Source organism: Nothoprocta perdicaria, unplaced genomic scaffold (genome assembly GCF_003342845.1).
Source record: "Nothoprocta perdicaria isolate Ctin4 unplaced genomic scaffold, notPer1 scaffold_66, whole genome shotgun sequence".
NCBI classification, from domain to species: Eukaryota; Metazoa; Chordata; class Aves; order Tinamiformes; family Tinamidae; genus Nothoprocta; species Nothoprocta perdicaria.
Genome location: NW_020455932.1, coordinates 21,373 through 44,862, shown reverse-complemented (window position 1 = coordinate 44,862; position 23,490 = coordinate 21,373). Strand labels below are relative to the sequence as shown.

At 43.0% G+C, this 23,490-nt stretch overlaps 1 protein-coding gene across 1 annotated transcript in view; it reads right to left on the bottom strand.

The window, feature by feature from the left end:
• The window catches only part of CUX1 (cut like homeobox 1), a gene marked incomplete at its 5' end in the record, with an annotated part of 102,389 nt that overhangs the window by 61,914 nt on the left and 16,985 nt on the right, over positions 1-23,490 (bottom strand). Inside the window, one exon of the mRNA XM_026050219.1 lies at positions 1,298-1,346. Within this exon, the coding sequence (XP_025906004.1) occupies positions 1,298-1,346 (49 nt within the window). The remainder of the gene's footprint in view (positions 1-1,297; positions 1,347-23,490) is intronic.

The window sequence follows — 23,490 nt, the reverse complement described above, 5'->3', positions numbered from 1 at the left end:
GTTTATTGGCAGAGTCAAGGGCAGATCTGGTGCTGGGAAAGGTCTCACGGTTGCCCAAGTTGAAGGCGAGGGAAGGTCAGGAGCAGGCCAGGATATCAGAGAAATGGGGAAGAGCAGGTGGTGACACCTCTTCCGTAAGCCATGAGCTGGCAGAACGCTCAGAGTGCACACTGACTAAAAAATGCCTGGCTGAGATTTCCCTATGAAATAATCCCCAGTTTCATATATCATGGGGCAGTTCTGCATGTCTGACATACCCCCCATCACCTCAAACAGTCCTTCGACGTGCAGAACAGACCAAAAGAGCTGTTTGGTTGACTGCTTTCTATTTTTTACATCTTTTGCTTTTAAAGCTTCACATGATGCCTTGCTTTCTCAGGAATGTGTACCCTGCTAGGGAAGGAGAGGGCTTTTCAGGGAAAATTTTCCAAATTAGTAACCACCAAAGCAAATTAGATTTTTTTTCTCCTATGTGACAAAATCTGATCCAACCCAAACTAAAATGTCAAGAAAACATATTAGAAGAATCACCAGTGGTTTTGGCTTGAGTCAAATCAGAGCAGAATTTCCAGGTGATAAGAGAGTCCCAAGGGCGAGCTCTGTCACCAGGGAGCTTCTCATCTCCTGCAAATCCACTAGCTCCAGCACCAGGTGAGGCCTTCCTGGTCACCACGGCTCTCCTAGCACTGCTGCTGCTACCTCTCTAGCAAAGAAAAGGAGAGGAAAAAAAAAGAGCAGCAGCTGCCTGAGTCAGAAACATGGATTTCCCATGTTCCTCACCACACGAACCACCTCACTGCACCTACTGCCCATGTGTGGCTCTCCACGGCGTGACGACACGCTTGATCTCCTATACAAATCCTGTAATGTGATGTTCAGCTGCTGACATTAGCTTAGTTTGAGTGGACCTGGTTGAAATAACATACTTCAAACTTCGGTGTTTTTGAGCAAACCACTTTAGAACCTCTAGAAAAGACCAAAAAGAAGTGCATAAATCCCTATGCAATTTGAGTATGCCATTTATGTACATGTTCTGATAGGGACCAACATGGAGTATTAGAAAAATAAGATGAAAAACTGTAACGAGGAACTTTAATAATTAGAGAGCAAGTATCTAACAAGCACTACTCTACCACGCATGCAGTCCTTGAGGAACATCCCTGGACATCTGTGCTTTCACTAAATTTGCATATTTTCTTACTCTACACATAAAGACTACTAAGTGCATATAAACAAATTGGTGAAATCCAAAAGACAAGGGAAAAAAACAGTACTTAGAATTCATGTAACATCCTACCTGATTTGCTCTTTCGAGGTCTGTCATGATCATCTCAATTTCATCAGCCCTGGGAAAACAAGAGAGCACAGATACCATTATCACATGTGGAACAACGCCTGATATGAAAGTCCAATGCATTGAGCAGCTGTAACATTTGTACACACATCAACCAATTTTCAATATTATTTTAAAAGGACGCAGTAAAGACTGATTGACTTTTGACTGGTGAAATCCTTTTGGGTTTCGGCTATGGTGAGTGGCTGGTAAGTCTCTAATTCCTTTGGATTTGCAGGGCCCGTTCCCTTTCTGCAATGCAACGGGCACATCAGTAACTCAGAATATTTAACAGGTCTTGAAGACCTTAAGCCCAGACCTTCTGCAAAAGAACTGTCTTCATCATTCCTAGATGAAAAGGTGCTTCACAAGCAATAATTGTGATGAAGTCAAAGACTATAATTCTTCAATCAATCACTTGCATACGTGAACACAAAAGTAGTCTATTATTCTTCTTTCTCAGTGCGACTAGATGTGTGGTTCTTAATTCTACTAAAAGAAATCATGAGGTCAAAGATATAGAGAAATTTAAATTATACAGAAGGGTTTTTTTGGACATTTTTCATGGAACTCGGGACTCAGCCTCTTAGTACACTCTACAAAGCTGAAGAGGAAAGTCAAAGGGTTGAGAACTATATAAACGGTAAAAGAAAGGCAGCTCCATCATATAGGGGTGCTAGGTGAGAGCTCCTAGCCGTAATCCTGTAAGAAACCCAGCATTGGTAAGACTTTGCGCAAACAAACATATCAGATCTTTTGGCAGTCTCTTTTATCCTCATGCTGAATTGCAGGCAAATATTTCACAGCCATATACTTTTACCTACGAAAGGCACCAGAAAAACAGACTGCATACCAAAAAAGTATGTTCTGTAACAGTACAGTAAGACATATTACTTCTCCCTAGACGCTTGTCTGTCTTACATCTCTAGACCATATGGATGCAATAAACACCACCCTCATCTCCCATGAACAGCAGCTTTAACCAGCAAGCCCTTTTGCAATCTGCCAACACCATCATGTGTGCTTTTTGTTTTTAATCTGTAGCAGATCATTATCAGTAAAAGCTGTGAAATATTGGAATTCTCTTCTTCTGCTGATGCACAAAAGTCTACTCTTATTTTCCTGCAGATCCCACAGAAGATCCGTTTTTCTACGCAGGTGTTTGCTGGGAAAGAAGGCTAATGGAAGCACACGGGATTGTTGCACGCAATATTGACTGCCTCTTCAACAGCATTTTAGGTTTTTGCACGCACACTCAGGGAAATGCAATAAAAGATCGTAACAAGTAAATGTGTACGTATATAAATTAATGGAAAATTATTTTTAATTATAGCCTTTAATGTTGTCGGGGTAACATGAATTGCCTTTTGAAAAATCCTTTGGACAATAATGGAAAACAGATTAACATGTGTTTTCTTGTGCAGAGGAAGCTAATGTGCTCTTCTACTGGAAAGAAATCATGCACAAGATGTTTTCAATTAATAATAAATAATGCACGTTAGTTACTGAATCGAACCATTGCTCTTCGGGCAAATAAGGACTCCAAGAGTGCAGGGACTAATCAGGAGACTAACCTGGCCAGGTTCTCAGGAGCCTCTGCGAACTTTTTAGATCTGTCTAGCCTGGTTTTGAAACAACGCCTTTTGTTTTAGGCTCCAGCCCTAAAATTCCATTCCGTCTTGTTAAGCCGCAAATGGAAATTGAAGCATTTTGCATGGAAAAGTTGTCTATGAGAACATCAAACGACCCCATTATGCCTCTGTAAGAGAGTCCGACAGAAAAGAACATCCTAAAGCACCGCCACATATTTCCCAGGGCTTTACAAATATTTTTAGGCGTGATGGTTTAAGGATCCTCTTTATATAAGCTCCTGTATTCAGGTTGAATTTATATGTGGATGCCTCAGGTTATATGGAGCCACTGCACGATGTCTGGATTATGTCACACGCCGCTCGGGTCGGAGCCTGGGAATGTCCCATTCCAATGCCACAGTTACAGTTTAAATGAATCCAGGTTTCCTCAGCTCCTTGGTGGAGCAGGCTTTGGAGGACAGGAACAGCCCTCCCTTTCGTTCCCAACTGGAGAATGCCAACGTCGGATATCAGCCAAAGGCCTTAGAAACTGCATGGCCTGAGAGGACTGATAGGCTCAGGAGCGCAAAAATTAGGACACGGAGAGAGGGGGAATAAAAGCGATGCTTTTTGGAGCAGAAGAGTCATTTTTCAGTCTTTCGGTCAAGGAAAAAGCCAAGGTTTAAGCAAGGCAACAGACTCTGCGAGGCAGAAGAGAGCTGGGCAGCAGTACAAGGCGGGTCTGTGGCCCCGCAAGGACCCTCAGCTACCTCTTACAGTTGCAGGGACAAGTTAAAGAAGCCAAGAATAGGGAAACAGATTCACACAGCTCATTGAAGTCTAATCTGCAAACACCTATAGCAACTTCTAGACCTTACAAAAGCCTATTTATCATAAATGCCTGCACATGGGAATGGGGAGCTGCAAGGGGCTGAGAGCAGGACAGCAGAGGAGCACCCTGGCCAGGGGGAAGGTGCAATTCGGCTGGCAAAGACAGATAGAGACTAGAAGGCAGGACAGGGCCTGAAAAAGAAGGTGCAATGACTTAAAGCACTCCTGCATTTAAAATGGACATGAGTATTCACAGTGGTACTTGTATGGCATTTTTGCCGAGGTCAGACTTTAGAACATCTATCACTGCACGGGTACATGCAGTCTATTACAAAAAAGCGACCAAGGATACGGAACACCATAAAAATTCCCTTTTTGCCCTTCAACGTGCAGATAATTCTGACCAAATCCAGTAGGAGTGACAAACTGTAGCCAAAGGCAAAATTGTCCCTTTGTCCTTGCACTCGGATCCAGCAGCTGGTGGCTCCCAACCTCCCTTTTCACTCATGCCTTTCTTCTGCCCTGTTTTTCCCCATTTTTTTTCCAACACACCTAATGAAAGGAAGCAAGGTCTGCAAAAACCTTCAAATGAAACACCTCCAGCCTAACAGTTTGTGCATCCAGCGAGGTTAATGGTGCACCCAGAAACGTTCTTTCAAAATACAGTAATGCATTAAATTACTCCATATTCATCCCTAGCACAAGTGTCCAAAGCATTTGCAGGAATCTGCAAGAATTCAGCTTTTCCAGTCTCGCAGCTCAAATACCACATCAGTAGCTGGTACTCAGCAGTCTAAAGTCACGCAGTTGAGAAGATCTCTAATAGTTACATGGACTGTTTGCAGAAGAGTTTATTACAAAATAAACCACAGCTCTCGCACCTTAAACGCCCTTGCAGAGGCTGCCCTGGTTCACAGAGCAGCCAACTCGTCCTAGTTTAGTTTTCACCTAAACTCTGACTGGGACGGGGTTACATTGACCCTGGCCAGGGTCACTCCATGCAAAGTTGTCACCTCCTGGAGCTGCTGATCTTCCACCTTCCACTTCCTTAGATCCTGACTCAGCTTCCCAGGACGGCCTCATCTGCCCCGTTCCCCAGCAGGGGAATGCAAGGGGGTCAAAAAGCAAAAGGAAAGTTCTGTCTGTCTTTCTGTGGGCACAGAAAATCAGGGTATTCAGAAAGGACAGGACTTCTTGCTCAGTTCCACGGCGACTGGCGTGTTTGGCAGAAGGTTTCTGCATTGCAATGGCTAGGATTAATGCCACCTTTTTTCAGTTTGTCAAGGTTCTACTTCTGGCTGTGTCACCATGAGTTTGTCCCAAGTTTCTGCATTTTGGGGCTAAGGAACTTGGCATTCCCGTAGGTATCCAAGCGTTTGGAGCTACGGCAGAAGCATCAACAAGTTGAAAAAGGATCTAAAGCTGCTGAAACACCATGATCACCAAGTGTGCTGCGATTGCCTTGTCTGCTGCTGTCTATTAAGTGAAAAACAAAGCCCATTATACATATAGTTTTAAAAAGGTATAAGGTTTTGCCAGTTAAGAAAAAGCCCTTGATAATCATATGCTTTTTAAAATGCTTTAAAAAAACATTTAAAGCTTTTTTTTTTTTAAAAAAAACATGCTTTTTAATCACATCACATTTTAAAATAAAAGGACCTAAGGGTTTTTCAAAAAATACACTTACTCATTTGAATTCCATTGGGGAATTCAAAAACAGACGGGCTCAATTTTATTTTTAAGATCAAGATAACCAATTAGGTTTAAACAGAGTAACAGCCCACCAGTTCCAGAGTCGGTAAAACAGGAAAATATAATTTTTTTTTCTAGATAGACTTAAATCAAGTGAAAAGCCCCAAGCCCACCAAGCTATGACTTGCATGCAAGGAGAATCTGGACTTTATGACCAAAACTCAGCCGATCCTACTGCTCTGTTGAGCTACCAGCCGAAAGCAGCAGAACCAATTCCTTTTTATGAACATGAGAAATGAGCCACTTGCCAAACCTCGTGGCTCCAGCGCCCGAAACGTTAGTACTTATTGACCCTTGAAGGAAACGGCTGTTGGATTCTTTATCCATGGAGGAAGGGAAAAGCTCGGACAACAGGCTGGAACGGGCACTTGGCGGCAGGGCCAAGAAGCTTCACTAAACGGGATAGATTCATTTTCTGGCTTGGCAAAAAACAGCATTTTTCTTCCCACACGGTTGTTTTCTTTAAAAACACCTATGAGTTTATTGGGCAGAGTAAAGAGTATATGGAGCCACCGGGGCCTGTTAAAAGCTTCTAATGACTAAAACATTTACATCCTCGCTTTCAAACGGAAAACATACGTTACCAAGCAATGTGCATTTATGCTTAATTTAAAAAACATACTAACATGCATCTGCTGTCACCACTGGGGCAAGACTGAGCAGAGTTGGGTGGGATTTGGTGAACATCCTCTTAACACAGGACGCAGGATAATCCAGCACTTTTATGCTACAGAAGAAACGTGAGGATCCTGGCAAGAGATGTATGTATAACTTGGAAAGAGGAGAAGAGAAAGAAGGGACAGAGAGGTTCAAACAAATGCAGAGGAAGTTTTTCAAGTTTCAAAGAAGTTCCCATCAGGAAAGGTTCCTGGGTCTGGGATCACGGAACCACCTGAGAGCTGCCTGTTTTTCTTTAAATAGAGAAGAAGGATGACAAATTTCCTCCTCCTATTCATGACTGTTTATACACTGTGCCAAGAGGACATCTCCACTAATCCCTGTATCTCAGGGACTCCAAGTGAAGGTATAAATACTGCTGGCTTGGCTAGTTTCTAGGGCCTATATACAGAGATCCAAACACACTTTCTTTTAAACTCTTATAAAGCATCATAAACAAGAAGGCAATACAAAAAAACAGCCCTGTTGATGTTTGTAGTCATATTTGCAATACGTATGATAATTTAGACGTTTTGAGAATTCATTATTCTAATGCAACAAACATGCATATGAGACAAATTTACATTTACTGCTAATGCAACATCCAAAAGTCATGGCCATAAGGGTCATCCAAAAGAAGAAAAAATAGGTTATTTCCTAATAAAAGTACAGCACGTCAAAGTGCAAGAACTAATACATGTTTTAGTAGTAGGTTCTCAAATCTACTTTTCAAATTGCAAGAGCTATAGGTTAATATTTTCTTTAGCAGCAGCCCTCTAAGGATCTTCAGATCAGATAATCCTTTTTCCAATGTCATATAAATCTAGGTCTCTTGTAAAAGAATTTCTCTGTTCAGGGATTCATAAATCCAGCAACTTTAGTAATGAATTGGGTGTTTCCTTTCCTAGGAACTCAACTGACGAAAAAAAATCCTACCTCTCTTAAGCAGCAAAACACTGAAGGCTTTAAACTGAGAGATCAAAGAAATGCTGGTTTCAGGTGCTCCAGGATTACACAATACGTCACTGGGATTAATCTGGAGCCCGGTTAAATATCCAGCGTACATTGTGCAGGACCCTGGCTGGAATTATCCCACACTAAATCAAATGCTTCCCCTAGCAAAAAGGAGAGCCTCAGTGCTGACTTGTCCATGTTTCTTACACAGTTTATTAGAATTAGAGTTGTTTCCTCTCCTTGGGAGCCCTGTATCGATGCGATACACCACGTAATAGTTCAACTTGAAAAAAATAGTCTAAATCTCTTACAACGATTTCTCCTCGAGCACCTTGGGTTAACATCCTAGGTACTGGCATCAAGCAGCGCCCCTGCTGCAGGTGTGATCTGCAAACAAATCAGGGCTGACGTGCTTGAAAGATCTCAAGAGATGACAAATATTAATAAAGGTTAAAGAAACTGCTTGTAAAGCTTAAGCTATTGAGCAATACTTGGATAAAACAAGACAAAATTTTCATATTGATGGTTAGAAGGAAAAAAAAAAAAGACCCTACAGAATGAAAAAGACCCTACAGAATTTTTTTTTTTTTTTTAATATTTTTTTATTTTTCCCTGCATATGTCAGGATCTTAAGGGTAAGAAAATCTGGTTTTAAATTATAAAGCTTTAAACACAATGGAAACCAATTTTATTCCAGGGATTCACTAGGGAGCAGCATTTCTGAAGGTCTTTTTCAGGTTGAATTTTTGCTCGATCCTTGCCAGAATCCCACCTGCACAAGTGTCCTGAAGCACCAGACACCGGTGCTGGCCCCAGATTTGCAAGCAAAAGCCTTGCAGGGAGGAACCTCAGCCTCACATCGTGCACAATATTCACGCTCAGAGCAGCCTATTGCGACAAACCAGCGTTTCCACTCACTGTCCTGGTCGGTGTCCATCCACACCGCGCGGTGCCCTGGCTGGCAGGAGGCACTGAGTGACCCAACACGGTGGCTCTGAGGTTTTTCTAACGACACAAGAAGACGCAGATGCTGCAAACTCTCTATTTCCTGGTGCTTCTTATTACAAACTGGAAGAGCTCGCTGCAATTCCCCTCTCCCAACTTCAGCTGATTCAATAACATATCAGAATTTAAACGCAGCCACTCTTCCCTCTCCCTCACTTAAACACAAAGCGCATCAAAAGCACGGAATTACTCCTGACTTGGCCTTGAGCAGCCAACATGATGTCAATTTTACATGTTTTATAAAGCAACAGCATGTAGAAAGCAACTCAAATGCAGGTCATATCAAGCATGTGACCCACGGAGCAATCAAAGGCTGCCTGAAACTGTCATTCAAGGTTCAATCATCTCCTTGCAGGAAAAATGAAACATCTGTGGCCCAGAGAATTAAGTTATGTATTGCATAATTCATCTGGTGCCTGCCACAGCAGCCATTTTAATGCTGTAGTGATAAACATGTTTGATTATTTTTGTTTTGTTTCCCATTGCCTCCATGGTACTTCTATTTATCTAGCCCCATTACAATGCATATTGCAGATAACGAATATACAAAACAGCGGCACAGTCGGCTGATAAGATGCGGGAAATCAGCAGACATTAATCACATTAAGATGGCACCATCATTAAACCTCATGTTTGCTGTAATTGTGCTCACTTTGCTTCTTTGGGGTTTGTTCTGTAGTTGGATTTGATGATGAAATCCTCATTTCCCGAGCTCCCAAATGGCAGTTTCCGAGGCCTTTTTATTGGAAAGCTGCCTTCTTCATTCATGAAGCAAGTTTCTCCCCATTTCCTAGGTAATTCCCTCCCCTCATTTTCTTTGATCGTGATGGAAGCAGCAGGAAAGAGGAAAAAAGCAGAAAAAATGCCAGATAACGCAGGAGACCCTCTCCCTTGCCCAGTTTTCCTATCTGTGGTCCCTTCTTAAAGCTTTGAGAAACTTTAATCTAAAGCACCCCTTTGCAAGCCCTTCTGAGCAAAATATTCAATATAAACCAGCAAATTTGCACCATTACAAAAACCAAGCAGATGAACTTTGGTAGGACCAGATCTGTACCCAATACCCTGAAATCTGCAGGTTTTATCTTGCACAGAATAGGTACCCAATCTACGATGCTCCTTGCAGAGGCCAGCCTGTGGATGACACAACACACCCTCCCATAGGCCTGAAGACAAATCAAGCCCTTTTTCCAACAGATTGTTCCTATAAAGCTGTTAGAAAGTAGGAATAGCAATAAAATCAGCTGTCCCACCAAAGCTCTGTAACAGCCCCCCATTGCTTTGTCCTCCTGCAGTATTTCTGGGCATTCTCTCATTCCCTACATGTCACCTTTCCACCTCCTGGTCCGCGAAGAGGGACATCGACCATGGACATGGAGCAAGTGCTCGTGGGTTCCCTCTCCTACCTGCTCCCTATTCTTATAAAATTAACAAGAAATCCCTGTCCAGGAGACCTCTGATGTCACTAACTTCCACAGGAATAAATCCTTAGCTTCCAGGCCTATTTGGGAGGGAAGTGATGAACTGCAAGCTGACCAGCGAGTGGTGACCAGGGCTCAAGCTCCTCAAGCTTCCTTGCCTTCGGAAGCCAGGCAGAAAGCGGCACTCAGGCTGCGTGTGAACCTGCTCCTTTGGGGCAACGCAAAAGCCCCATACCTGAGTAGAAAAACACTTTGCTTTTGCTTGGAAAAAGGTATAGTGAAGTATGAGGGAAGGATTTACTCGAAGACTATCTCTTAACCTATCGACTCTGTTGCTCAACAACGTGCAAAAGCTGTTTTATAATGTTTTCTCCAAATATATAATAACAGCATTAGGATAATCCCAAATAACATTTGGGATTTGCAAAGGTGCCGCAGCACTTGCAGCAATTCCCTTATTTGCTACGAGTGGCGTTGGAACAGATCACTTATCCGAAATTAGCTACTTTAATTAGAGGCATGCTATGTATGCATGTATGGAATGACATATTTTGAACCAGCAGGAAGAGCTGTCTATGTTTTGATTAAAGATCCTCTAAAAATACACACAAACACTTTCATTTACTCAGTAATGTCACTGACTTGCAAGGTGTGAAACCCGCACCCTGGCCCACTCAAGAGCTTGGTTTGGGCTTTTCTTTTGTGTGTGTATGTTTATTTCTTTAAAGGAAAAAAACCACCACTTTTCTGTAACAACAGTTCACAATCTATTATAGGAACATCCCAGCTTCAACATTAGGAGCCTCATTAGGGCTTGCTCCTGAGCAGCTCAGCATCTCCTGTTCTCCTTGGCTGCAGAAAGAGCTGGGGCTCTCTGCCATTTGGAACTTACCTCTCTCTCTAGTAATTTCTCCCGTTTATTCTGTACCTTAAATCAATCTGCTTATGTGTCCCTCCAAGCACATGTGGTAACTGTGGCGCAGAGACAGCGTCTTGCTTCCCAATACTGCAAAATTCACCTGAAACATCTGGTTTATGATTAAGGACACTGCAAAGCCATTGCTTGGTGATGGCATCTGTATATGACGACAACCAAACAGGACTGGGGCCATCTTTATAACCACACTCCAGTCACCAGTAGGACTTGTTGTCTTCCCAAACAGCTCCAGCTCTGCTTCCAATGGAAGCACCACTTTGCGAGGTTGCATCCATGGCACTGATGTGCAGCTTCAGTCTGCAGCTCCCAACAATGTGAATCTTGGTGACCCGGATGAGCAAGCAGCAAAAAAAGGACAAAAAATTACAAAGGGGGGAAATGGAGTCTAAAGAACAGAGCAAACTAAAACAGGAGAAGGAAGGAGAGAGATATATTAGCTGTCTACAAACAAAAATAAACTGTATATATATTACTCAGAGAAAAAACACTCAAGACAACCCTCCTTGGCAAAAAAAGAACAACACTGGGTCCTACTGCAAGCCCTTGGAGGACAACTGTGCTGTACTTCGTAATTTAACCTTCTACAATTTCATTTGCAGCAACACTTCTCAAATTCTCTACTTCCCTTTCAACAGTTGTTTAGCCTTTTAAATACTGCAAAGGTAAAATAGCTCCAGGCTTGACTAATATTGTCATCTGTGGTACGGAACTATTTGATTATTCTGTTTCAACAGTTATAATAACTGGTTTAGTATTTCTGCAGAATGGGAGTGACTATGGAAATAGTCTTCTGTCACTAGTGATATTTCCTCCATGTCTCTATTAAATCTAAAGATATGCTGATGTCAGGAATCTCTTTGGAGGATGAAAATCATCTTTCCCAAACATAACAAGCAGCTGTAGCAGAGAAAGGAGGGGAGATAAGTAAATTTAAAAGGTGAATCTGCATTAAGATTTTTCAATGCAAATTTAACTCTATTAACTAATGGGTCTTAGAGGCATAAGGTAAGAATTTGGTCAATGCAAAGTAACAATTTACCCACTTCATTCTCCCTCTCTCCCCCATCTCCTCGCTTCTACTTCCACGCTGCTGCTGCTGCACCACCTTCTTCATCCATCCAAATGTGCAATAAAGAAGTTTCACCCTTGTTATATCTGAAGTGAGGTGACCCCGCTGCCACACACACAAAAAAAAGGGGGAGAAGAGGAATGGGACAGGCAGGGTGGGCAGCATGCATTTATATACTGCAAAGATTAGGAATTTCATCCAAGGACATTTTTCTTAAATCTATTCCCAAAAGATTCAATAATGAAGTCTTTTGTGGGCCATTAAGCTTTTTATAGGGTCATCACGGGCGGTGCATCATGTAGCATCATATAAGGTGCTTTGCTAGCACTACAATATACGTAGAAGATACCAGGAGCTGATAATGAATAGGAATACTGAATAGGAAAAAAGATTAAACAAAATTTGGTTAAAATAATACAGCGATCACACCATATAGTCTCCAAAAAATGGTAACAGAAAGCATTAGAAAACGAGTAAAGTGTATTTACCACGCACAATTATCTCACCAAGTGGTTTCTAATTAGCAACCAGGGTCGAAACTCGGCGTTTGTGTAACGTGTCTCCCTGCCCCGCTCAGCGCGGCGGCGTGCGCCACCACCACCGAGCACGACAAGAATCAATCACACAGCCACAACGACAAACAACTTCTCTGTATCACAGCTAAAACAGGGGTCTGATCAATAACATAAAATTGACTCCTAGCCCTTTGCCAAGAGAACAGGTTATTTCATCGGCAGGTAGACAGATAGAGATGTTATGTAATGCAGACACTCTGCTGTATTTAGTGGGCACCGTCTTCTGGGGAAGACCCAATATTGGTTACAAAACCTGCACCAGAAACGTTTTTCTCCCAATTAAAGCTGTCTCTACATACTCAACATTACGATGTATATTTAAAACCCCAGTAACAACGGTGCAAGTATGAAGGTGATGAACAGGGAAAGGATTGGAAGGCAGAGCTAGGGTAGGGACAGTCATCCAGCTGCGTTAGGAGGATCCAAAGAGATGAGGAAAAGAGCCCTAACTAAAACCCAGCACCAGGGAACCCACGGCAGTGATTCTGAGCCTTTCTAATTTGCAGGTTACGTGGTACTTCCCATCAGAGGATCGGATACTGCTATAGCATATTTGTACTTCATGACTGGTTGCCTTTTCACAGTTATTTTTGCCATCTCTTAGCAATAACCTGTGGACTTCCAGGAATGTGCAGAACATGCCTGGAAAATCACCGATCTCAACCACCAAGGCAGAGCTCAGAGCGGCTCTTGCCACAGCCTCAGAGCCTCTGTAGCATCATCAACACCGTCGTCTTCTCTTCCTTCCACCTCCCCACCAAAATTACATTTTATCTCTGAATAACGTAATTAATGCTGAAGTCAAGCACTGCTTCTGGTTTTCACCATTGCAGATATGGAAAAGAAGTCACAGCAGATGAAGAGGACTCCACATCTCTGCTCTCTGTCTACGATCTCCACGAAGTCCCTTGGTCCAAGAGGCCCCTCAGACTAAAAGTTCTTGAGTTCTTAGTGATTGCAGTGTTTTACAATGGTAAGAAAACAAGTAGGGTAAATGGAAATCAAAGAGCACCACTTTAATGTAACCCCCACACCCTCCAATATTCCCTCAAAGGGCTGGGAAGGCTAGGGAGCAAACGAAGCACTACGCCTATTAAAATAATAATAATAAGAGGTAATTATATTTGGCTCCAGATGTTAATGATGCAGTAGTTGCAGGATTTGAGTACTGTGAACAATGTGCACAGCAAATGTATTTGCAGTTGTCTGCAACACAAAGCCTTAAAAGTAGACGACTGAGAAAAAAAGGGAAAACTTTTATAATACATTATTCTGAATGGCAGGACATGATTTTGTTCAACAAAAAGCAGTTTACGTGCACATTGTGGATTGAGCTACAGTTCTCTATTGGCATTGGTGCAACATCAGAATTACAGATTTTTCATCTATGGCCCCATTAACTGGAAGGATTTCATAATACTTATGTTAAACCTTCGTCTGTTGTGTAGAAGTTCACATCAGACCTCTCTGTTTGGGAAAGAGAGGAACAGCAGGCAGAGGATATGGTGCTCCTTGCCATAGCCTCTTTGTGAAATAAAGACAGTTTTTATGTGTTTATTTATTTATTTTAAAGAATAAAAGGTATCAATTGAACAGTAAGAGGATTCAGAAGTGGATCCGGGCCTGCGAGCGGCATGGCCGCTTCTCTGTGCTTCGGCCAACACGGCTCCTGTGGGCACCAGGCCGATCTCCAGCTGGCCAAAAGTCCCCCAGAAACTGGTTTGGGGTTTCCAGGTGCCAGGAAATGACTGTGTCTCCCACTCCACCCAGGCTGAGAGCCCAAGGGCATTAAGTTATTAGGCTGGGAGAAACACACCTGGCTATTGCAGTGTGAAGTGCAGATGAAGCCCACCTTGCTCAAGGAGCAATTACTGCCACCCAGGCAAAGCCGAGTCCCATCAGGGCTAACCCAGATGCCAAGGGGCTGTGTTCCAGCCAAATTTTACACACGAAATATTGGACAACGCATGAGCTGAAGGCTGAAAGGGAGAAACTGTTGCTGTCTTCAGCAAGTTAAGGAAAGCACTAAAAAAGCTCAGCTTTAAGTGCATCACACACAGAAGCTGCTGTTTAATTAAACCTAAGCTGCTTTAAGCCACTAAACTGGCAAATGGCTTTATGGAAAGCCTTGCTGGTTGTCAGTGTCCCCATGGCAGGGGCTGTGCGGGCACACGCGGGCCACAAGCCACAGCGCTGGTGCCCACGGTCCTGCTGGCTCCGGGAAGCCAAAGGGACCCAGCCAAGTTATTAATTACCAAAGTCATCTTCCTGACGTGGGAAGAATGGCAGCAAGAAACTTGGAGCAGCTAAATGCACTGATTTTGTTGATCTTTTCCACTTCCTATGAGTCATTATCCTCAACTTGACCACTCTGCCTATGCAAACCTGCTACAACTCATTAAATAAATATTTCCATTTTGGCGGAGTAACGGGAGAAGATTCCCACGTTAGAGCCCCAAGCAGGTAAAACAACAGAAAATGTGCTAACAGTTAAAATTGTGCATTTCACTGAGTTATAATGCCCATGCTACAGCATGGCATTATAGCATTAATATTATGACAGATGCAGTATGTATGCCTCTTTTTCCTTTGCTGTGGTCTCCAGGAAAGAAGAATATTTCCATTCAACACAGAATGACCTAATGGAGAGCCCTCTTCAAATGAATGGTCAGCAAATGCATTTTACGTGCTTCTATTTATGTTCTATTTATTTTTACAGGCTACAATGCACACATCAGAACAGCACTTCCACCCCTCTATCTGAGGACTGACTGCCCACCTTAGAAAAATGAAGTTTTGCATTACCTCATGTGCCCTTTTTAACATATGGCAAAATCGAGGCACCGGACTTGCTCTAGGTAGCACATTTGACAAAACAAAAATTAAGATGTAGATCTAATTACCGGGAAAAAACAGTAGCATCCCTCCCAAAAGACAAAGTCTTTAACCTTATTTCAAAAGACACTGTTTTTCTATGGAAGTAACATTAATAAATGCCTAGATTGAAGGAAATGATGGGATTTCTCTGCATTTAGCAAAAAGACTTGAAAACCTTAATCTCAGGAGTCAGTAATAACAGTGCAGCAAGGAAAGGAGACAATCTTGGGTCTATAATCAATAAGACAAGCTGCTTAAGAGACCTCATCTCAAGTAGATGTGTAAATATCTCACCAAAGCAGAGATGCTGATTTATGATTAAAAAGTGTAAATGTACTTCTGTGGTATCAGTTAAGAAAAACTTGCATGTCTCATTCACAAGGGCTTAAGGCAAATGGTTTAACATCACTGGAGTATAAACCCTTTGCTAAGTCCTGAACACCATTAACACCTCGGCATGCTTGCTGTCCCATCTCATTCTCTCCAGCTTACGCCATCCCTGTGGGAATTCAGGCTCCTTTTCCATTACCAAAGTTAAACCTACAAAACTCCTATTTTTCCCTTCATGAAAGCCTGTGTAGATCAAGAGTGCCAATGACTTAGCTGGGATAGTATTCCCAAAGGGACAAAATCCTCTCAGATAGATCAGCGTGATTCAAGGCACGAATGACTAGAAAATATGATCTGGAAAAAAAAAATGCAATGACAAATTAATCCACAATTATCCAATACAACGTTATTTTACTTTTTCCCCCTCTTTTGCCTATCAAACATATCAGCCCAAGTGATTATCAGAGACCAGACACTCGACAGGACGATGCTGCTTAATCCTACAGAGAACAACCATATTATTGTGGAGCACAGGAAGAGTAAGTAGCTTTAAAAATTCCTATTATTAGAAAAAGAGCAAAAAGGCTAGAAATACATCCTTTTTTTTTTTTTTTTAAGAGTCAAATTCCATTTTTTCTCCTGATACTTTCAAAATGTAACATTATTTGGAAGCCTTCCCCAAACGCTTGTATTAATCTACAGGGAAATTAACCGCTCCACGCTGGGCAACGCAGGGGTTAATTCTGACTGATGTCGAATGCCCCAAGTCTGTGCTCTGTTCATCAGAGCATTAAATCTGAAAGCTCGGGAGAGCCGTGCAGCCGCGCTGCAAGGGCTATGTTATAAAGTTCTGCATTAAAAATTCATATCGGAGCCTTGCCACAGTACTCCGCTCTGGCTGAAAGGAGAGCTGGCGGGGAAATATTAGACACCCCACTGTCTTGCTGGCAATTGGAGACATTCCTCAGCAAACAGCACCTCAGGAAGGGAATGAAAGGGCAAACAAACCGTGAAACAAATCAATGAGTTCAATTATCTCCCTCTCTCTCAGAAAGGAAACTTTTCATTTTTAAGGCTGTTTCATGAAATCTTTTAATGATGGCCCTGAACAAGGATGCTGGGCACTCTGGCTGCAAAACCGGTGGCGTGGTGCCGCTCGCCAGTTGTTTTGTGCAAGGCAGAGATTGCAACCGTAGCGGGCACGGCGCGGCGCCGGGCACAGGCGCACGGCTGCAGAACGGCTTGACTTCCCCTGCGCATTAGTGTGACCACGTGGGATGAGAGGCTGCGGAAAGTGTTCCCACTTTCCCTGAAGTGTCTCCAGCAAGGAGTGAGTTTAGATTTATTAAGACGGTTAGTTACTCCGCAGCTAAGTTATGGGGGCCTCGTTGCTGGTTCAGGCTGGGTGCATCTCGGAGAAATTTATGGCACCCCAACTGATGGATGCTTCAGAGCACAGGAAATGTGTGCTATATTTTTTGGAAAGGCATATATGCCCCTCAGGTTACCCGCTGGATACAATCATTGGATTCAGGCTCATTAATAAGCCATATACTGTAAATGGGAAAATACACAGGAACTGAGACAACAATTGCATAGAGGTTTTTGAAGGAAAACAAGTTATCTGTTTCTGAATTCCCTAGTAGAAAAGATTCACTTTTTTTTTTTTCTGCACTGAATATACTGCTTTTTCTTCTGCAAAGCAAATAAAATTTGCTTTGTTCTGGAGGCTTCCGCTTCTGCATCACTGCTAACGTAGTCACAGGCACCCGAAGACAAATAGTTGTGGGTGTTCGACTCAATTAGGCCTGGGCTTGTTAGTACAGCAGGAACCCAGGATGACTTGGAGGCAGCAAAGCCGGTTACGGGTGGTGCAGCCACCAGAGATGATCCCCAATGAGGTGTGTGAGGACAGTGTTACGGGCTAGCAGGTGCAGTCAAGAGGCAAATGAGGAAATTTATGCCTAACAGACAGGACAAAACAAACAAAGTCCAGAAAGGCCTATAAACACTAACAAACAATAAGAAAAAAGCCTTGTGCTTGGGCAGAAGGAGTGAGAAGAGAGGAAAGAGATGCTAACCACTCGAAAGCTCATTAGTTTGGAGGGAAGCGACGAGGGGAGGCTGCTGGAGCCCATGATCACAAGTCACCAAAGAACACTCAGCACAAGCCAGTGAAAACGGCTGTTACAGAAGTTGAGTACTCTGGTCAAGAATGATTTTCTGTTCAGAATTTGTTACTTACAGGTACTTGAAAGCAGCAAGTGAAAGTTAAACAGCCAAGAACCTCCTGAGCATCTGGAAGCTGCAGCTAAGGGAAAAACAGGGAGAAGTCCTTCCCTCAACCCAGGGATGGGATTTCTGTGCTTTGATCCTGGGTGGCAGGTTCCTCGCCGAGGCCCTGACCAAGCTCTCCGTGACTCAGTTTCCTAGATGGCTAAACCTGGGAGAAGGGAGCCCCAGGGTGGTTAGTGAGCCGTTGCAAGGAGCTGCCTCTGCAGAAAGGCACTACAGAAATGTTAAGGGTTAATATCACCAGATTTGCAAGATTGTACATGCAGGTTGATATAAAACGTTACGTGAATGCTACTAAAGTTATTAGCAGGCCTGCATGATGTCCACTGTTTTGCTTGGGTTTGGTATCTGCACTGTTCCAGGCTCTGGTAATATCTTTCTCTTCCAAATCCCTGAATTAGTTTGTTGTCCTGGTCCCTAGCTCCTTATATGGGGATTCCTAGTTCTTTATTCAAAGACATCATTTGAAGACAACCAAATCCACTAAAAAGTATTTCTTTTTTTAAAAAGGCCCATCAAGATAATGAGATTCAGTTTCATAATACCAGATATTTTCTGTGGCACACAAAACTGCAATCCCTCACGGCATTATTGTCTTTTAATTGTGATCAGAGGATATGCAAATGAGAAAATATTTCTTAGGTCCCCTTGAGTGGTGGCTGCCTGATGACCAGGCCTTGGTGCAGCAGATAAGGCACGTTCTGCCCCCCCTGGTCTGCAACTGCTTCTTGGGGACGTCTTCTTACTGGAAATGACACCAATCTGAGGCCACTTCAGAAGAGAATTCCTGTAACCGTCCTGCGGCAAATCACTGCCTAAATTGTCAACCCTCTGCAGACCCAAATCTGCCCTTTTTTTTTTTTTTTCCTTGCAAAAATGTCAGTTTTTGCAAGAAGATACAGAGAGGCAAGCTTAGAGAGAGACTCCTGCGTGCAGTGCTACCACAGACACTTCTCCCCACTGTAATGTCAGCCAAAAAGATCTGATCTGATGATATGGGTTGAGATAGAAGGCAATTTTGCAAGAGGGGTAAGAGAAAAAATGGTCAGAAGCTTAAAAGCTTTAACTAAAACTGCAGAAGTGACCTGTACATTTGAGTAGCTGCAGAATTCCCACTCTGCAGCCCTTACATCGAGCAACCTGGAGCATCCAAAGTTCATGATGTCAACTGCACTGATGGATAATACAGCAAAATCAAAGCAGAACTATCTTTACTTTTAAAATAACTGTAGAGAGGATAATGTCCTTTTTTTTTTTTGTAATAAGTGGCTTATAGCTGTGATATTATAGTAAAATTTCAAGGGTGGGAAGGAATCAGGCACATTTATAAATACTTTTAATGAGACACTGAAAAATCTGTCTACGAGAAAGCAGCATATGGATACTTTAATGACAATTGTGCCACTGACAGTGACTATAAACATGCTCCTATTCTTGAAAGAGCCCAACAAAACCCCAAAACAATATGAAGACATTGGGTGGATTTGAAAGCTGTCTGTATTAAACAGTGCAGGGCAGGGAGGGTAAGTCCTCCAACTCTCACGGCAAGCGCATGGCTTTTCCAAAGGGAAAAAAGGCATACCAAGAGCAGAAGGAGACTTCCAGACTGGAGAGGTTTGGGGTCTGGGATCTGAAAAGTTTCCTTCACCTTCATTCCCATTGCAGGCTCCGTCTTTTTCTGTTCAACACGGGAGCACAACACATGCTACGTGACTCATTTGTTTGCTCACACCATTGCCGTGGGGGAGCGGGAAAAGCAGCTGGAGAAGAGTAAATGCTAATAAGGATTATAAGTCTCCTTCCCAAGTGCCTAGGTGGCAAGGACTATGAGAAACTGTCAGTTCAACATCACTCCCGATGGGGAACTTTGCTTTTTGAGTGGAAATGTGAAATCCTGCATGCAGTACAGAACAAGTCTTGATCTAAAATAGAGCACCCATTTGTTTCTGATGTGCAGAGGAGTTGTGGCAGCACCATCGGCTCTCCATGCTCTTTAGGACAAAACTTTACAAAAAATTAATACCATACCAAAATACACGTGCAGCTTTGTTATTCTGGACCAGAACCAACCAAGACCATCAACTTACTGTAGGGACATGTAATGAACTGTATGGAAAACCAAGGTCAGATGAGGAGGATGTGAAGCCGAAGGACTCTGGACACACTCAGAGAGATGTGCCTACAATAGAAGGACGCCGCTTCCTTGCTCCTCCTCTTCCTTACACAACTTGTCCCTCTTCCCATGTCCAACAGCACAGCTAATAGAGCAGCGCAACACCCGTGAATGGAATACTTCACATTTATAGAAAGATTTCCATCTTAGGATTTCATTTCAACCCCGTTTAAAGGCTGGTGACTAGAATATGCTGGAATATCCCGGGGCTGTTTTTTTTCTACTTTGGGCTATTAAATAACACTAGGTTTTAGGCTATGCTAGAAAAAAAGAACAGAACAGTCTCAGTGAAGGTTAAAAAGGTGGAAAAATAGTATCTAGGGCATTTCTGTGCTACCAAAATGTTACATTAACTGCCAGAGTTACAAGCCTAACAAAGGAGTCAACGCAGCCGGCTACAACAGTATCTCACACCAATTCAAAATGTTCCATTTATTTAGAGTTCCCCAAAAATGCATCCTTAAAAAAATCCTTTTTTTTTTTTTTTTTTTTTTTTGGCCAGTTTGTGGTTTATGTTTCCCATGTCTGCATACTTCTAGACTCCAGGCAAGATCAAACTGTTGGCCTCAAGCATACTTACTCCTCATGCCTCAGTTTCACTATCCATACATAAAGACTAACAATAGCATTTCAAATCAAGCTCTTGGTGCTTTGCAAAAGTAAATATTTATTGATAACACTGCAATTCACTCAGCAAAGCATCCTGCAACTTTTTGGGTTCAACTGTAAGTAGAATCAGAAATTTTTGGCACAGAAACCACCTTTCAAGCCCAATTTCACAAGAGAGTTTTCAATCAACAGCAGATACGTAAGAACCAAACTGCCAAAATTTTTCCATTCACCTCCCCAGCTAATTTTCTTTTAGCAAAATATTAGAGCTTGCTCAGTTTGCATTAAGGCACAGTCAAAACCTTGAACAAATACCTCAATTCTGAAAACACATCTAGTTTTCTCTAAGTTTCAAGACAATTCAATTTTTTCTTACTTTTTTCTTTTTTCAAATTAGTTCTCTTCAGGGAACACGATCTTTACGGTAACATCTTCCCTGTTCTCTCATCTCCCCATTATCGCTACTCTTGGGGCTTTGCTGATGGCAGCGAGACTAGGAAATTTAAGAAAAAAAGGCTGGAAGAAACAGAGCCTATGAAGTTCTCTATTACCTGTTTTTAGGAAAATCACTTTAAATACAGCAATAATTGCAGAGACAAGCATTAGAAGTTAATGACTCATCAAAAGAACAGGAAATAGGAAACTTTAAGACCTTAAAAGCACAGCAAAAAGGAACTATTCATGTCGCACACACAACACAGCCAGCCTAACTACAGTATTTCATGTTCAATCAGGGGAAGCAACATTTGAGAACATCTATCACAGTAATTATGTAATGCTGGAGGGAGCAAAACTATTTTTTATTCAGTTTGACCCTGAGCACCATCAAAATGGGAAAGAACAAACATTTTAAAAGTGATATATTGGTGCAAGCTGATCCTTAAACAAGAGAGATTTGTTGCCCCCACGCCCCCCAAACAGGAAAATCAAAGTAAATAATTCATCAGCCAAATCCAGTTCTCAGCACAGGCTTGGAATTCTTCTGCTGAAGCCAGAGTTAACCGAGGTTTGCACCAACGTCGCAGAATTTCCGTCAACGCTTTAACTTCAATCCCGTCACACAACTTTGGGCAGCAGCAGCTTGGGACTAAAACCTGCACCTCCACGGCCAGCCCTGGGCACCCTTCCTGCAACGGCCCCATGTCAGCCCCGATGAGCACCCTGTCCACGGGCACCCCTGTCCCCTGCACTGCCCATCACAGCCATCCCTGACTCGAGGCACTCGACTTGGGGGTATATATTCACACTAGGTGCAAATACAGATGTAAACAGCCTGACTTTGTCCTCCCCTTCCTGACATGCTACCTATTTTATTAAAGCTACCTATTTATTTAGGGCAGGGGGGGCCTTTGGAGAAGACGCCCACCCTTCAGCCCCGCCGGTCATGCCTTCTGCAATCATCAAAAGAGAAGAACATTAAATAGTCATACCCAAATCCTGTGGGCCAAGCTTATGGATTCAGGCCCTCCAACAACGAAAAATCCTCCCTTTTCCTCAATCGGGGGGCGCTACTTCGTTGACTGCACTTCCATGAGCAGCGCTCCGGCTCCGGATTTAGTGTTCGTTAAAAGGTAGTCCGGGATTAAAAGCCATCAGCTGCATCTACAGCACGGTAATTTGCAAATACTGTGCCAGTATATAGGCTTAATGATGTTTCACCAGCATATCCTCCATGATTATTGGATATGATTATTATCCTCCGTGATTATTGCAAAAATGTTTTCTTTTTCCATCTATGTATCTATAGATTTCAAGCTAAGCTACAAAAGGAGAAAAAAAATGCTTCACCTATTATTAGAAGACAGTATTTCTTTCCTAGAATTGCTGAAGGCAATTTTTTCATACTTCTTATGCAAATATTAAAATCTTCTCCTCCCCATTGCATTTTCTAGGCACATCCTCCTTTTAATGGACCAAAAAACGTGTGTCTTTTAAGAGGACCACATAGGGAAGAAAAGTGGGAGCCCAGCTTCTTCTGCCAGCCTGACCTGGGCTGATTATTGGTCTGTGCTGCTTCTGAGGGCTTTTTAGTGCAGGGTCAGGTAGAGCATCTAAAATTCACACAAGCCTACTTAACATTTTATGGGGGAAAATATACTATTTCAGTGCAATTCGATATTTTCTCCCATGAAAGGCACAGAGGCTCGAGCCCACATGTTAGCAGCAGCGTAACAAGCCCTACTGTAGGCACTGAGACTGAGAAGCCTTTTCCAATTAGATTTCATCTGGGAGGGGAGGACGGGGCAGGAGCAAAAAGGTGGCTCTGGAATTTGTTTTGAACTGGAATCCCGAGCTTTGGGCTGGGAGCATTAACAGCTCCACTGGGAAGTTCAAGCACGTGCTGGGGCTCTGCAGCGCAGCAGGAGCAGGAGAGCGCGGCTGAGGGGGAACAGCTTATCCCCAAAACGAAGGAAACACGCACGGGAATGTTTCTTTTTCTGCATTTTTTTGGAGGGGAAGGAAGGGAGGGGAGAACTCTTGCACTGTAGGGGGAAAACAGCAATCTGCCATTTTTCTGAGACCCGAGTCGGAGTTTGCTTTTCTGTTCCCGCTTTGATAGTATCTCCAGATCAAACTCATTAGCGCTGCTCACAGCCGGGCTCGGGGAGGAACGTGTGGGACGGCAAGCGGAATCTGCATCAGGCCTCCGGAGAGGATGTGCCTCTTTAATTGAAAAAGGCAGAGTAATCATTCATTTATTTAACCCAGAGATGATTATAATCTGAAAACCTTGAAATCCTCTTACACAACAACTGTTTTGGCAAGCCCCTCTGTGTTCCAACAAATATTAAACTGTGCTTGCCATTTGTCTAAGGAATCTTGTATTAATAAACATGAAGAAGAACACTTTTACCTCCCACACTCAGTGACAGGAGAAAACAAAGACCAGCTGTATTCATCAATGGATCCTTGTTCTGCGCAGAAAGGCTAATTACATTTTACTTCAAGCCTACACATGGAAAACTTTGCTGCTGCCATCTTGTCAAAGGCAGCTCCTGGCGGCGCAGCTGACAGCGTGAGCGCCGGCACCCGCGGCGGCTCCGCCGCCAACGCCTTCGGTGCCCGGCCTGCGGGGGACGCAGGGGACAGGCCCCGTGTCCCAC